The 16878-nt window shown below is 48.1% G+C and overlaps 1 protein-coding gene across 1 annotated transcript in view; it reads left to right on the top strand.

The window, feature by feature from the left end:
• The window catches only part of LOC126473667 (uncharacterized), a 54332-nt gene extending 38174 nt beyond the window's left edge, over nt 1-16158 (top strand). The window contains exons 3-6 of the mRNA XM_050100900.1: nt 4611-4944; nt 6471-6810; nt 13178-13416; nt 15987-16158. Coding sequence (XP_049956857.1) covers nt 4611-4944; nt 6471-6810; nt 13178-13416; nt 15987-16158 — 1085 coding nt within the window. The remainder of the gene's footprint in view (nt 1-4610; nt 4945-6470; nt 6811-13177; nt 13417-15986) is intronic.
• Nucleotides 16159-16878: the final 720 nt, after the last annotated feature.

The raw sequence follows: 16878 nt of genomic DNA, 5'->3' as shown, positions 1-16878 counted from the left end.
AATATATTATACTAGAACTGACATGTGATTACATTTTCACGCAATTTGGGTGCATAGATCCTGAGAAATCAGTACCCAGAACAACCAGCTCTGGCAGTAATAACGGCCTTGATACACCTGGGCATTGAGTCAAACAGAGCTGGGATGGCGTGTACAGGTACAGCTGCCCATGCAGCATCAACACGATACCACAGTTCATCAAGAGTAGTGACTGGCGTATTGTGACGAGCCAGTTGCTCGGCCACCATTGACCAGACGTTTTCAATTGGTGAAAGATTTGGAGAATGTGCCGGCCAGGGCAGCAGTCGAACATTTTCTTTATCGAGAAAGGCCCTTACAGGACCTGCAACATGCGGTCGTGCGTTTTCCTGCTGAAATGCTGGGTTTCGCAGGGATCGAATGAAGGGTAGAGCCACGGGTCGTAACACATCTGTTCCAGTGTTCAAAGTGCCATCAATGCGAACAAGAGGTGACCGAGACGTGTAACCAATGGCACCCCGTACCATCACGCCGGGTGATACGCTAGTATGGCGATGACGAATACACGCTTCCAATGTGCGTTCACCGCGATGTCGCCAAACACGGATGCGACCGTCATGATGCTGTCAACAGAACCTGGATTCATCCGAAAAAATGATGTTTTGCCATTCGTGCACCCAGGTTCGTCGTTGAGTACACCATCGCAGGCGCTCCTGTCTGTGATGCAACGTCAGGGGTAACCGCAGACACGGTCTCCGAGCTGATTGTCCATGCTGCTGCAAACGTCGTCGAATTGTTCGTGCAGATGGTTGTTGTCTTGCAAACGTCCCCATCTGTTGACTCACGGATCGAGACGTGGCTGCACGATCCGTTACAGCCATGCGGATAACATGCCTGCTGCTAGTGAAACGAGGCCGTTGGGATGCACCACTGCGTTCCCTATTACCCTCCTCAACTGCAGTAGGTACTGGGAGATGAAGAGGCTGGCACAGGATAGAGTAGCATGGAGAGCTACATCAAACCAGTCTCAGGACTGAAGACCACAACAACAACAACCCACCGATTCCATATTCTGCTAACAATCATTGGATCTCGACCAACGCGAGCAACAATGTCGCGATACGATAAACCGCAATCGCGGTAGGCTACAATCCGACCTTTATCTAAGTCGGAAATGTGATGGTACGTATTTCTCCTCCTTACACGAGGCATCACAACAACGTTTCACCAGGCAACGCCGGTCAACTGCTGTTTGTTTATGAGAAATCGGTTGGAAACTTCCCTCATGTCAGCACGTTGCAGGTGTCGCCACCGGCGCCAACCTTGTGTGAATGCTCTGAAAAGCTAATCATTTGGATATCACAGCATCTTCTTCCTGTCGGTTAAATTTCGTGTCTGTAGCACGTCATCTTCGTGGTGCAGCAATTTTAATGGCCAGTAGTGTATTTGGATGCAGCTGCTCTTTCATTACGAGAGGAATATCGTAATGAAGCGATCCAAGATTCTGATTTAAAAAATGTTGTCCATCGCAGTGGCCACTTTGTAGACATTCCTGATGAAGGAAATACCACTGACTCTACATGCGCTTTTGTTTCGATTTGTTTTTCAGAAACAGTACCTAACGTGGCAATCTTACCCAAATGTTGGGTCTCGTAAGGAGCGAAGCGCCAGAGGAGCGTATTACCTAAATGTCCTGAAGGTGTTACAGGGCGCTGTCCTAAGGGGTGTCCCTGCTCCGTGTCAACACCCGAGCCCATTCACTCATGCCACTTGTTTGATTTTTTCTCATCTCCCGATATTTTTCTGCCCTATTAGACAGTGACTTCCTCCTCTTTCCCCAAATACAGAAATCATTTCGTAAGATGTTTAGCAAACTCAAGTGGCAGACTCTGCAAGAGAGGCGCTCTGCATCGCGGTGTAGCTCGCTGTCCAGGTTTCGAGAGGGTGCGTTTCTGGATGAGGTGTCGAATATATTGCTTCCCCCCTACTTATACCTCCCGAGGAGATCACGAATGTAAAATTAGAGAGATTCGAGCGCGCACGGAGGCTTTCCGGCAGTCGTTCTTCCCGCGAACCATACGCGACTGGAACAGGAAAGGGAGGAAATAAAACTGGCACGTACAGTGCCCTCCGCCACACACCGTTGGGTGGCTTGCGGAGTATAAATGTAGATGCAGATTTAAAGGCATTCCCAGAAGAACGACAAGGTGATTTTAGAGATGGAACGTTTCCTGAACTAGTAAAATGCAGACTTTTAAAAGTTAAGTGTCCACCAAGTGTCCACATCATTCGGAAAAAGGGTCGCCTTTAAGGGTGAATTTGTAGTGAAAGGCAAACACCATATGGTTGCAGTTTGATGTCTTGGCGCGAATTAAAACTTCATGACATTTCCCCGCAAAGCGGAATCGCTAGGATGTTTTATCGCCGCGTGGTAACAAAACAAAATCTTTGCTTATTTTCCGAACACCCCTCGGAAATCTTATTGACTGGAGTGTGCCGAGGCATTCGACCGTGCGGCGACGTTCCATGCGGTAGTCGGGTATTGTGTGCGTAAGCGGAGTGCGGTGACGCCAGCCACCCTTCCGCAGACCTAGCGGTTCCTCTGCCTCCCCCCCCCCCCCCCTCCACACTTCCCCCACCACCCTTCAGCCAGCTATCACTTCCTGGCTTTGCGCCAGCCACACCCACGCCACTGCTCAACATATCTCGCCGGCACTTAGCGCCGCGTATCATCGCCGCATTTGAATACGTTTATGCTAATCTCTGCCTCCACCCTCTTCACCTCGAATAAATTCCTCGTCCCAGAAGGAAATTGCCCGCAAGTAGCGAGCCTCCGTATCTTCGGAAGAACTTCTGATATTTCCTTCCCGTCCGAACATTCGTCCCCACCAGGCAGACATTACGGGCCACCCACGATGAAACTGACAGATACGGGAATTTCTGATTCACCTTATTATAGACTCAGGAACCAGAAAGTAATTCCTATTTATTTCGCATCTTAATGGTTCACGTTAGGCAGTCAAAACAGCTGCTTGAGTACACAGGTATACTCTGTAAGTCATTAGTTCGAAACTAGCGATAGATGGTAACAGCAGTCCACGCACGATTTTGTAGAAATGGAGGCGACGGTTTACGCAACAGTCCATGGAAGTTGAGCAAGGGCATCGTTTCACTGCAAGACAATGCCCGTCCCCATTTCGCGAATCAGACCAAGGATCTCCATCACATCTTTTCGATGGGAAACTCTAGATCATCCTCCGTACAGCCCCGATCTTGCGCGCAGTGACTACCATCTGTTCCTGCAGTTGAAGGAACACCTGGGCGGTCGACGATGACGATGTCAAAAGAGTGGTGATGCAGTGGTTAACAAGTCAGGCGGCAGACTTCTATGGGGAGGGCATTGAAAAACTGGTACAACGTTATGACAAGTGCCTCATTATTGACGGAAATTATGTAGAAAAGTAGATTAAGGTACAGGCTTTCATGTAAATATAAAATTACTGAGATATCTTAGCACGTCTTTTTTATATCGCGACGATGTACGGGGGGTCTCCTCTTAAAAGGCGACGTGGACCCCCTTCTCTGACCAGTGGCATTGTTGGCCGCAACACTGCCGGCGAGCTCGTCTCTGCAGGCACTTCAAGAACATCCGCAAGATCGGTCGTCATGGCGACATCTCATGATCCTCCGGACGTCGTCACACTGACCGTATGGATGCTGCTTGCTGCATTTCCTGGCTCGAAACACGTGACATGGCTGTACGATCCGTTACAGCCATGCGGATAAGATGCCTGTCATCTCGACTGCTAGTGTTCCAGCACGGCGTTCCGTATTACCCTCCTCAACCCACCGATTCCATATTCTGCTAACAGTCATTGGATCTCGACCAACGCGAGCAGCAATGTCGCGATACGATAAACGGCAATCGCGATAGGCTACAATCCGACCTTTATCAAAGTCGGAAACGTGATGGTACGCATTTCTCCTCCTTACGCGAGGCATCACAACAACGTTTCACCAGGCAACGCTGGTCAACTGCTGTTTGTGTATGAGAAATCGGTTGGAAACTTTCCGTATGTCAGCACGTTGTAGGTATCGCCACCGGCGCCAACCTTGTGTGAATGCTCTGAAAAGCTAATCATTTGCAAATCACAGCATGTTCTTCCTGTCGGTTAAATTTCGCGTCTGTAGCACGTCATCTTCGTGGTGTAGCAATTTTAATGGCCAGTACTGTAGATTTGGGTAGCGCCTAGCCGTTATCGATGGAGTATTCCATAGTGCATGACTGGCATGGTAGGGCTTGTACTGAAACTATGAACTAGTGCATTGATAGCGGCTAGGCACTACTAGCCGAAATCTAGATTTGCGTTGGTAAAACCTGAAAGGAAAGGACGACTGATTGCTGTGCGCCACCATTTTGACAGTAAAACATCGTCAGAGGAACGACCAGGGGTGCGATGACTGTGGGTATATACTAAGTAGAATAAGTATCAATTCGTTGTGTGCTATCCTTCCTCGTGTCACACAGTTTTTAGGCCTAGAAGCGCGGAAAGGCTCGCAAGAGGCTGTAAGACACGCGAAGTATTTTCCTGACTAGTTTTCGTTTCGAGACATTCATTAACCGGCGACAGTGCAGACTGGATCGGAAGCGGACCCCTCTCCCCGCAGCAGCGGCCGCCAGCTGGTCCTTGGAAGCGGTAAGGCGGTGCCCGACGGCAATCGCCTGCCGCGCTCCCCCAATCCCGGCAAGAAAGGCCGCCGCACCGCACCGCAGCGCAGCGCACCGGCCGTCCAATTACTTTGGGCGCGCGCCAGCGGCCGGGGCGAGCAGAGAGCGCCGCCAATTAGGCGGCGGAGCCGGCAGGCGGCGGCGACGACGACAAAGCCGACGGCTAATCGGGACCAGCGCTGCAATCTGGCCGCGCCCCGGGCAGGCGCTCCTTCCCCAGGCGTCGCCGGAGGAAGGTGGCTCCGTAAAACTGCCACTCGCGAGCGTACTGTCTTTCACACGGCACCCTATCTTCGGAAATTCTTTTCCTCGAGGTGCCAAAATCAATTGCGGCATTGATTTCCATCGATTGGCCGGGTTACATCTCCCACTCTCTTTAATTCCATCGTTATTCCAAAGTCAATCCGCCATTTCCTTATGTTATCTTCGCGGTCCTTGATCTACATACAGGGAGTAAATTTTACGTTGACAAACCAGAATAGCTCGAAAAATGTTGACCCAAATACTTTTTTTTTCCGCAGATTCGAATAATACTTGGGTCAACATTTGTAAAACTATAGTTCCTCTCTCTCTCAAACCCCACCCTATGCGGAGAGAGGGGGAGAGTTTCACTTTTAGCGAATCAAAATTTACGAAGTAAATAAGTAATTTTTTATTTATCCGTAACCATTTTCCACGCAAAAACGAGAACATGGATTTTCTTGAATTGCAGCGCCACTTACCAAGAACCAAAACAAATGTACGTAGTTTTTTTTATCTAAAATGTGATTCTGCAATAAAAAATAGGGGTTCCCATTTGAAATTTTAAACTTGCCTCCCGCCCCATCCTCAGGGGGTGGGGTGGCGGGCTAATTTTAGCACTAACAGATGTCCCCCTCGAAAATAATCAACTTTGGATTCTACACACTTTTCCGTGTGAAGCTTATTTTTCGAGCTATTCTGGTTTGTCAACTTAAAATTTACACCCTGTGTAAGAACCGCGAAGGTAAGATAAGGAAATCGCGGATTGACTTTGGAATAACGATGGAATTGAAGAGAGTGGGAGATGTAACCCGGCCAATGGATGGCAAATGGACCAAGGAAACACTTTCTTGGTTTCAAAAAAGATGATTAAAAAAGACTGTGGCGACGACCTATTGAAAGGTGGGTAGACGGCATTAGAAAACTTTGATGGGGAACGTGATGCGTGTGTGGAAGACCGCGATGGCCGAAAAAGTCCAGAGAAGGCCTTTGCCCAACATCGGCTGTCAAAACGATGACGAATGTGATGATGATGACTGAAAGCATCAATAATGAATAATAATGAGCGTATGGCATTGTTGGCCGGGAGACCCCTCGCGGGGCGGTTCGCCCGCCGCCCCACAGGTTCTTTAACGCCACTACGGCGACTTGAAAGTGAATGAGGAGGAAATGATGATGAATGACACACAACACCCAGTCATCTGGAGGCAGACAAAATCCCCGACCCCACCGGGAATCGAACCCGGGACCGGGAAGCGAGAACGCTACTGCAAGACCACGAGCCGCAGACACTTGAAGCATCGAGGCAGTAGGAATTGCTGCTACCGATACTGTTACGCTAAATCTTTTCCTCACGTCTTGTACAGTAGTTTGCGGAGTCAAAATTCAGATGTAGTGCGGGATGCCTAAAACGTAGCACTGCGGAGATGTGGAGAATAAGCAACGGCAGAGCGGGGGCAACGAATTGTAGGCACCTGTACTGCGTGACTGTGGCCCACGGTGGACGGTATTTCTCCGGGAGGACGAATCCCCGCGCCTCGGGGCATTTGCCGCCGGCGCTCACAATTTCATCTCGGAGGACACGTGGAGCCGGGCGGCAGGCGGCAGAGGAATGTCCGTCCCAAGGTACACACGGCGGCTGCCGCCCGCCGGGGCAACTTTTACGGCCGGAGGCGCCGCAATCGGGGGCAGAGGTCTGCGTGGCCGCCATATTACAAGTGCGCCCGACGCCCCCGCCAAAGCCGCCATCTTCTGCAGCGAGCTTAGGCCCTGACCGCGCCGTAGCTACTGTACCTCGCTGCGAGAGACACCACGAGCGAGCCACACTTAATACAGTTATTAAAATATACTGTAACAGAGGCGTACTTCTGAAACAAATAATACGAGGGTCACTCCAAAAAAAAATTGCACACTATTTTTTTTTAAATCCATCTTTTATTCTACACGTTTGAAAGTTTTACAGTGTGTAGATACATCCTTTAGGAACAATATTTTCATTGCTCCACATAATTTCCATCCCTGTATAGGGTGTTACAAAAAGGTACGGCCAAACTTTCAGGAAACATTCCTCACACACAAATAAAGAACAGATGTTATGTGGACATGTGTCCGGAAACGCTTAATTTCCATGTTAGAGCTCATTTTAGTTTCGTCAGTATGTTCTTCCACCTACGCTCAATGGAACACGTTATCATGATTTCATACGGGATACTCTGCCTGTGCTGCTAGAACATGTGCCTTTACAAGTACGACACAACATGTGGTTCATGCACGATGGAGCTCCTGCACATTTCAGTCGAAGTGTTCGTACGCTTCTCACCAACAGATTCGGTGACCGACGGATTTGTAGAGGCGGACCAATTCCGTGGTCTCCACGCTCTCCTGACCTCAAACCTGTTGACTTTCATTTATGGGGGCATTTGAAAGCTCTTGTCTGCGCAACCCCGGTACCAAATGTAGAGACTCTTCGTGCTCGTATTGTGGACGGCTGTGATACAATACGCCATTCTCCAGGGCTGCATCAGCGCATCAGGGATTCCATGCGACGGAGGGTGGATGCATGTATCCTCGCTAACGGAGGACATTTTGAACGTTTCCTGTAACAAAGTGTTTGAAGTCACGCTGGTACGTTCTGTTGCTGTGTGTTTCCATTCCATGATTAATGTGATTTGAAGAGAAGTAATAAAATGAGCTCTAACATGGAAAGTAGGCGTTTTCGGACATATGTCCACATAACATATTTTCTTTCTTTGTGTGTGAGGAATGTTTCCTGAAAGTTTAGCCGTATCTTTTTGTAACACCCTGTATAACGGATCTTTTACGTTGGGATAAATTTATTTTATTTTTTGTTAGAGGTTTTCGTTAAATAGCTGAATAAATCGTAATTAGGAATAATTTAATGAGGCAGAGTAGAAAAGATAAAGCCAAAGAGATGTTCATTGGGCGGACATTGTCGTAATGTAACGTCATTGCGTTGTTCGGTTGTTAAAACAAGTCGTTTTGTGTTCCGTTCTGCTGTTCGGTCGTGCGCGTATCTGAAAGGAATTAATTCGGGGACTAGTATAAACTTTCACATAATAGTTACGATTCGATGTTCTGGCAAAAGGGGTTAACGTCAGTGTGGGCGACAGGATTAGTTTTGACAGATACGTGAAAACGGACGTAACGAAAGTTGTTCGCATATCATTCTCGAACGTGACTTTTTATTTAATTAACGATTGCGGGCTCATTAAAAGCTATTATCTGATGATTAGGATCAATCCCTCTTCCCTCCTAGATAGTGATCATTCATTAACATTTACGTCATAAAAAAAAGGATTATTAATAAAAGTGATGTTAAATGACAATTACGTGTTATTCCGTTCGTGTGGAACCGACGTAATATCTCTGAAATGACACTGATATATAATTTGCGTTAAATACTGAACTGAGATAGGAAGTAAATTGAAATTAGTGAACATTTGATACTGAGACTAGAGAAGCAGAAGCGGTTAAGGTTTCTCTCCTCTAGAATGGCAAAAGAGGTACGAACTGTAACTCAATAGTCGACATTATGTATTGCAAACACATTAGCATCCCATACTTATTTTGACGACGCGCTGTTAAACAACGGAACGTTGAGTCTCTGTACGAGTAATAAAATTAAATCTAAAAAAATTATTAATAACGGCGAACTCCGCTTTAACAAACTGTATTGCGTGTTGTCATCGGGCAATAACTGCTCAACCTTGGAGACTTGTGTGGTGCAATTAGAAGTCGGGCATATAAACCAAATTTAAAAACCCATTCAAGATACAGTGTGGTCGGCACAACACGACGTGGGCTGTTATACCTCCCAACTGCCTCACGCCGTGTTGGAGCCAGCGCCTGTATACCCGCACGGTAAAATTCTGGACCAACCTGTTGGAGCCACTGTTTGGCAGCGTGCACAAGGGAGTCATCATGCTCAAACCTTGTTCCACGAAGAGGGTCTTTCAGTTTCCCAAAGAGATGACAGTCACATCGAGACAGGTCAGGACTGTAAGGCGGGTGTCTCAGTGTTGGCCGTCCGAGTTTTGTGATCACTTCCATGGTTTTCTTGACTGACGTGTGGCCGTGCATTGTCGTGCAACAGCAAAACATCCTGCTTTTGCCGATGTGGTCGAACACGACTCAGTCGAGCTCGAAGTTTCTTCAGTGTCGTCACAAATGCATCAGAATTTACGGTGGTTCCACTTGGCATGATGTCCACAAACAAGAGTCCTTCGGGATCGAAAAACACTGTAGCCATAACTTTTCCAACAGAAGGTGTGGTTTTGAATTTTTTTTTTATTGGGTGAATTTGCATGATTGCCTCTGGTGAAAAATGATGGAGCCATGTTTTATCACCTGTCACAATTCTTCCAAGAAATTCATCTCCACCATTCTCGTACTGTTCCAAAAGTTCGCTGCATACCGTTTTTCTTGTTTCTTTGTGAACCACTGTCAACATCCTGGAAACCCATCTGGCACAAACCTTTCTTAACGCCAACACTTTCAGTATTCTGCAAACACTTCCTTCCCCTATCCCAACGTAGCGTGACAATTCGTTCACTGTGATGCGACTGTCAGCAGTCACCAATTCGTTAACTCTCTGCACATTGTCCGGAGTGTGTGCAGTACGAGGCCTGCCGCTGCGAGGGCAATCCTCAATATTTCCTTGCCCGCTTTCGTCACGTACCCTGCTTGCTCACCGACTAACTGTACTGCGATCGACAGCAACATCTCCACACACGTTTTTCAGCCTCTTGTGCATGTTTCCCACTGTCTCGTTTTCACAGCACAGGAATTCTATGAAAGCACATTGCTTCTGACGAACGTCAAGTGTAGCAGCCGTCTTGAAGACATGTTGTGACGGCGCCACTCACGGGAATAGGTGGAACTAAGTTTGAAAACAAGCGGTAAGGATGTATATACACAGTGTAAAACTTTCACACATGCAGAATGAAAACTGTATTTTTATAAAAATAGTGTGCATTTCTTTTGGAGTGACTCTCGTACATTTCACTTTGGGCCCTAAGAAACATTTAGATAGCGTAGGATTCATCAACAGAAAAAGCAACTTTTCGTGAGTCATCTCCTTTCTTCGACAGCCACGAGAAAACTGAGTTTTTATTAGACTGATTTTCTTCTTGCCATTAAAATGTTGAATAAATCCGTAGCATCCGCGTCTACGCACAACTCGCTCTGTGAGCTACGTATTTTAGGTTGGATATACTTTTGTTCCATAGATCCGTAGTGAGCAGATCCTCAAGAATGTAGAACACGTCATAAAAGAATATATACAAAGTATTAACAAAAAAGATACATGTTCATGTTCCTTCGACAGACTCAACGTGAAATGGTCTTGATGGATGCGGAAAATGTCAAAAAAATTTTAAAGCACTTTCAGTTAAGAGATAACGCGTCACAAAAAAAGTTTATGTACAGTACACTGAGGTGCATATGATAATTTTTAAAGTATTTTAGTCACGCATTATCAAGCAGAAAATGAGTTTGCAACACTTATTTACATTCATCGTATTATCAGAAGAAGCGTACAGGCGTTACATTTTATGTAACACGTTATGTAATGTTATCTCTATATATAAAAGTCAATGTGTCGATTGACTTACACACTCACTGGATCATCATCGCCCAGCCCAAACCGTTAAGGACAGAAATTTGGAGAGGGTGTGGATATTATATAGTAGGTATCGTTTAAGAAGGGATTCCATCCCTAAAGGGATTAAATAAGGGATGAAAGGCTTTTTAAAAATATGTCGCGATTGAGGTAATTTTGAAGATGGAACTACGAAAATTGGTATCTGGTTTCTTAATCAGAAATTTAAAAAAAAAAAAAAACACGAGTTTCAGCATTTTTGGAAATTCTCTACCATGTGAGCTACCCAAGCACGACTGACGACCCGTCCTCACAGCTTCAATTCTGCCAGTACCTCGTCTACTACCTTCCAAACTTCACAGAAGCTCTTATGCAACCTAGCAGAACTTGGCGGCGAAAGGCAAAGGTCCCGAGTTACAGTCTCGGTCCGGCTCACAGTTTTAATTTGCCAGGAAGTTTCAAGCCTTAAGTCGACCGCCATCGTCCGTGACTCCAAATATACAGGGTGTTACAAAAACGTACGGAAAAACTTTCAGGAAACATTCCTCACACACAAATAAAGAAGAGATGTTATGTGGACATGTGTCCGCAAACGCTTAATTTCCGTGTTAGAGCTCATTTTAGTTTCGTCAGTATGTACTGTACTTCCTCGATTCACCGCCAGTTGACCCAATTGAAGGAAGGTAATGTTGACTTCGGTGCTTGTGTTGACACGCGAGTCACTGCTCTACAGTACTAGCATCAAGCACATCAGTACGTAGCATCAACAGGTTAGTGTTCATCACGAACGTGGTTTTGCAGTCAGTGCAATGTTTACAAATGCGGAGTTAGCAGATGCGCATTTGATGTATGGATTAGCACGGGGCAACAGCCGTGGCGCGGTACGTTTGTATCGAGACAGATTTCCAGAACGAAGCTGTCCCGACAGGAAGACGTTCGAAGCAATTGATCGGCGTCTTAGGGAGCACGGAACATGCCAGCCTATGACTCGCGACTGGGGAAGACCTAGAACGACGAGAACACCTGCAATGGACGAGGCAATTCTTCGTGCAGTTGACGATAACCCTAATGTCAGCGTCAGAGAAGTTGTTGCTGTACAAGGTAACGTTGACCACGTCACTGTATGGAGAGTGCTACGGGAGAACCAGTTGTTTCCGTACCATGTACAGCGTGTGCAGGCACTATCAGCAGCTGATTGGCCTCCACGGGTACACTTCTGCGAATGGTTCATCCAACAGTGTGTCAATCCTCATTTCAGTGCAAATGTTCTCTTTACGGATCAGGCTTCATTCCAACCTGATCAAATTGTAAATTTTCACAATCAACATGTGTGGGCTGACGAGAATCCGTACGCAATTGTGCAATCACGTCATCAACAGAGATTTTCTGTGAACGTTTGGGCAGGCATTGTTGGTGATGTCTTGATTGGGCCCCATGTTCTTCCACCTACGCTCAATGGAGCACGTTATCATGATTTCATACGAGATACTCTACCTGTGCTGCTAGAACATGTGCCTTTACAAGTACGACACAACATGTGGTTCATGCGCGATGGAGCTCCTGCACATTTCAGTCGAAGTGTTCGTACGCTTCTCAACAACAGATTTGGTGACCGATGGATTGGTAGAGGCGGACCAATTCCATGGCCTCCACGCTCTCCTGGCCTCAACCCTCTTGACTTTCATTTATGGGGGCATTTGAAAGCTCTTGTCTACGCAACCCCGGTACCAAATGTAGAGACTCTTCGTGCTCGTATTGTGGACGGCTGTGATACAATACGCCATTCTCCAGGGCTGCATCAGCGCATTAGGGATTCCATGCGACGGAGGGTGGATGCATGTATCCTCGCTAACGGAGGACATTTTGAACATTTCCTGTAACAAAGTGTTTGAAGTCACGCTGGTACGTTCTGTTGCTGTGTGTTTCCATTCCATGATTAATGTGATTTGAAGAGAAGTAATAAAATGAGCTCTAACATGGAAAGTAACCGTTTTCGGACACATGTCCACATAACATATTTTCTTTCTTTGTGTGTGAGGAATGTTTCCTGAAAGTTTGGCCGTACCTTTTTGTAACACCCTGTATAAAAAGTCCATGTGTCGACTGACTTACACACTCACTGGGTCATAATCGCCCAGCCCAAACCGCTGAGGACAGAAATTTGGAGAGGGTGTGGATCTTATATGGTAAGGGGATGCAATAGGGGATGAAAAGGTTTTTGAGACTATGTCGTCATTAAGGTGCTCTGCCACGTGAGCTACCCAAGCCCGACTCACGACCCGTCCTCACAGCTTCAATTCTGCCAGTACCTCGTCTACTGCCTTCCAAACTTCACACAAGCTCTTCTACAACCTTGCACAACTTGCCCGGGAAAGGCAAAGGTCCCGAGTTCAAGTCTCGCTCCGGCTCACAGTTTTAATTTGCCAGGAAGTTCCAAGCCTTAAGTCGACCGACATCGTCGGTGACTCCAAATATAGTCATTTGCATATCGAAACAAGTAGTACACGCGATGCCAATAAGAGGTTTGTTGCTTGGCATCTTCATGGTCCCGGGTGGAGGAGTATTGTTCGGTATACACGGTGTTTTTTCAGAGCTTGCTGTGCGTACAGGCTCTCGCGGGCAGTCGATCACAGTGGCGGACTGAAGAAGCCGCCAGCGAGCAGACCGTGGACGAGACCGCAGGGCAGTCGGCGGCAGCAATTGGTAGGCGCACGCGCGCGCAGAACTGGCCGCAGTCCAGGGCACAGTGTTCTGTCCAGGGCGGCTACGCTGACAAACTGCGAGCGGACCGCAGGTCATGGCGCGGGGGTGGGGTGGTTTGGCGTGATTCTCCAAGCCTCACACCACAGTACAGTAACCGCAGACGACGGCCAGCGGCTTCCCACCAGTGCATTCGTACACTCCGGTTTGCCATTAAGCTCACATCTCCAGCAACACGGACAGAACAGGCCGTATACTGCGCAATCACGGCGCGAACACTGTGTACAAACCGACCGAGAAGATCGAAGACTGTGAATTTGCAGCTTTTTTTTTCTTTGTTGTTATTTTGCACTTCATACAAGGTGGGCTGGCAGCGGAAAAATGCTACTCCGCTCTTCAGCCACAAGCATTACAATAAAATAGAAAAACCAATGAAGACAGAAAAGTAACAGACTGGTGGTTAAAAAAAGACAGTAGATACCGTTTTCAGAATGAGATTTTCCCTCAGCAGCGGAGCGTGCGCTGTTATGAAACTTCCTGGCAGATTAAAACTGTGTGCCCGACCGAGACTCGAACTCGGGACCTTTGCCTTTCGCGGGCAAGTGCTCTACCATCTTTTTTTTCCCTTAAAATCTCATTTTGTTCGTTTACGTTCGTTGCTTATGCTCGTGGCGGACGTCGTAAGACATCCGTTTAAGTTCGTCATTGATCCACGAACTCAGTTTTTTTTTTAACTACAGGGGGCTGTTAACCCTCTGACCGAACACGCTGAGCTACCGTGCCGGCTCCATCTGAGCTACCCAAGCACGACTCACGCCCCGTCCTCACAGCTGTACTTCTGCCAGTATCTCGTCTCCTACCTTCCAAACTTTACAGAAGCTATCCTGCGAACCTAGCAGAACTATGGTAGAGCACTTGCCCGCAGAAGGCAAAGTTCCCGAGTTCGAGTCTCGTTCGGGCACATACTTTTAATCTGCCAGGAAGTTTCAGTAGATACAATAATTAAAAAACACGAAGTCGTTCACACTCGACGAAAAAAAAAAAAACCAAGAAAACTGTCGGCACTGTGCACAAACACAGATGATTTAGACGACACAGGCGAACGAAGGAGCGTGGGCGGCGAGAAACACTGAATCACGAACACGACGGCACACACACTAAACCGATGGCGATGATGTTCGGCGCGCGAATGTCCATTTAGAGTGTGCGAGTCCGGGGACCTGCCAAGAGGGGAAGAAGGTGGTGGGGGAGGGAGACGGGAGAGCAGAGATGCCAATGGCAGAGGATATGGGGGGAGAAATGAAGGTATGGGGGGTAGGGGAAGCCCGAGGGTGCAGGGGGGAGTATAGGAGGAGGGAGGGAATGGAGAGAAAGGAAGAGAGGGTGCCCTGAGGAAAAAAAAAAAAACACAGGAAGTGGGAGGGGAGGATCAAAGTTGATAGGAGGGCTACATGGAGGGGAGCATCATAAGGGAGGAGGAGGTGGCGGAAGCCACCTTGGGAGAGGGTAAGGAGGGTGGAGAGGTGGAGAGCAGGTGGGACGTGGGAATACAGGCGCGGCAGGGGGTGGGAGAGGATGGGAGAGACAAGCAGGTGAGGAGGATCGAGTTTACGGGAGGTGTAGAGGATCCGTATCCGTTCGAGGAAAAGGAGGAGGTGGGGGAAGGAAATGAGGTCGTACAGGATCAGTGTCGGGGAGGGGAGTCGGATGCGATAGGCGAGGCGGAGAGCATGGCGTTCAAGGATTTGAAGGGATTTGTAAAAGGTAGGGGGGGGGGCGGAGGTCCAGGCAGGGTGGGCGTAGCAGAGGATAGGGCGGATGAGGGATTTATAGGTGTGGAGGATGGTGGAGGGGTCCAGACCCCACGTACGGCCAGAAAAGAGCTTCAGGAGACGGAATCGAGGGCGTGCCTGGGCTCGGATTGTCCTGAGGTGGGGGGTCCGACTTTGCAGCCTTCCCCAGCGTAATAAATCTTGTCAGTCTCCTAGAGTTTTGCAGCCGTATCCCAAACTCAACATGACTCGATAAGCCCGCCGTCTTCAGGAAAACGTAGCTGCTGCTGAGTCCCGGTGGAAATTTATGGCAAGGCTGGAAATCGTCGTCGTACATAGGTCTCCGTACCGTTCACGACACATGCGTGGCCTGCCACAGCTAGGTTAGTGGTGCCGCCCCTAGCACGAGGGCGTTCTGAAAAGTCCGTGCAAAGTCCGAGAGATGGCACCACCGGCGCGTATCGAGGTCATGTTTGGTTAGTAGCACTACTGCTTCGCACGAGTGAGATGTGTTGCAGCGGCTACGCGGCGTCTCCGGCTGTTACGACTTCATCTGGGTGAGGACCGCACAGTGCTGTTGGCAGTTCGCCCACAAAGTCCAAGAAGTTCGGTAAGGGGAGAGGAGAGCGGTTATGGCCGGAGGGCAATTACGCTGCGACGTAAAGAATTTAAGCCCGCCGCCGCTCGCGAAGCCCTGCGTAATAACGCGACGCCATGCATTAGTAATACGCTCGTGCGGTGTGGCGATTCGGCCGCAGCAACTCACTGCCCTCTGGTGGCGGCACGGCGAGCAAATTGCCTCATAAAAAGAGCCAGCGTCGCGGAAAGGGAGCGGCACCTAAACAATGTAGGCAGGCGTAAAACTCGGGAGGCACTCCCAACTTATTGTTTACTCCCGCCGCGACGGGGCACGCGCGTGACTCGCCGGGAACTGTATTACGCGCAGTCGTGGAAGGCCATTCGTCTTCGCGCCGGAGGAACTTCTCAGTCCAAAACGGCTCCCGCAGTGCGGCCTCTACCGAGATTCCGGCACCGTTTCCGTCTCCGTATTAAAGAACCCGCACCTGATGTTCTTCCGCTGCGCCTTCGCAGTGATGCACAGCAAAGCGCCAGGCTAAACTGCTCCCGTTACTAACGTATTATTTGCAGCGGCATATGAATGCGCGGCTGTTATTCCACCTGGAACTGTGTGTGTCATAATAGTCTGCTGGCCGTAAACACTGCAATATAAGAAAATATAATAAATTACAAAATTTTACTTATTGTGAATATGCAGTATATTAGGAGAAACACACCATTGACGCGTTCACGCTGGCATATACTTCCGGTGTTGTTGCTGGACCCTCCCATTAGACGGCGTGTACCACAGGTGGCTCATGCTCGACGCTCGCCAGTTATGCTACCAGCAATACACTACCGTATAGTGTATTACATAACTGCCAGGCGCAACGAAAACCTACGAATAGAATTTTGTCTGACCCTTCAACGAAAGAGCTTTCTGAACAAACGACATATCACATAATTTCTGTTTCATTCGTACAAAATTATTTTATGTGATTTATCGTTGTTTTAAAAGAATCGACTTATGCCACATTCAAAATAAACGGTCAGTATATTAAAATAGGAGGCTAGCGCGTCTGAATACGAGCAACGCTCCATGCTGAGAAAAAGGAAAAGCAGCACTTCCAGATGAAGGTGTTAAATTTGTAAGTGATTTGGCGGTATACAGGTCGCGAGCTTTAAATCACAGAGTTACGGCCGCAGTGGCCGAACGGTTCTAGGCGCTTCAGCCCGGAACCGCGCGACTGCTACGGTCGCAGGTTCGAATCCTGCCTCGG

This window comes from Schistocerca serialis, chromosome 4, assembly GCF_023864345.2.
Source record: "Schistocerca serialis cubense isolate TAMUIC-IGC-003099 chromosome 4, iqSchSeri2.2, whole genome shotgun sequence".
NCBI lineage: Eukaryota > Metazoa > Arthropoda > Insecta > Orthoptera > Acrididae > Schistocerca > Schistocerca serialis.
This window is presented reverse-complemented; position numbering and strand designations above follow the sequence as displayed.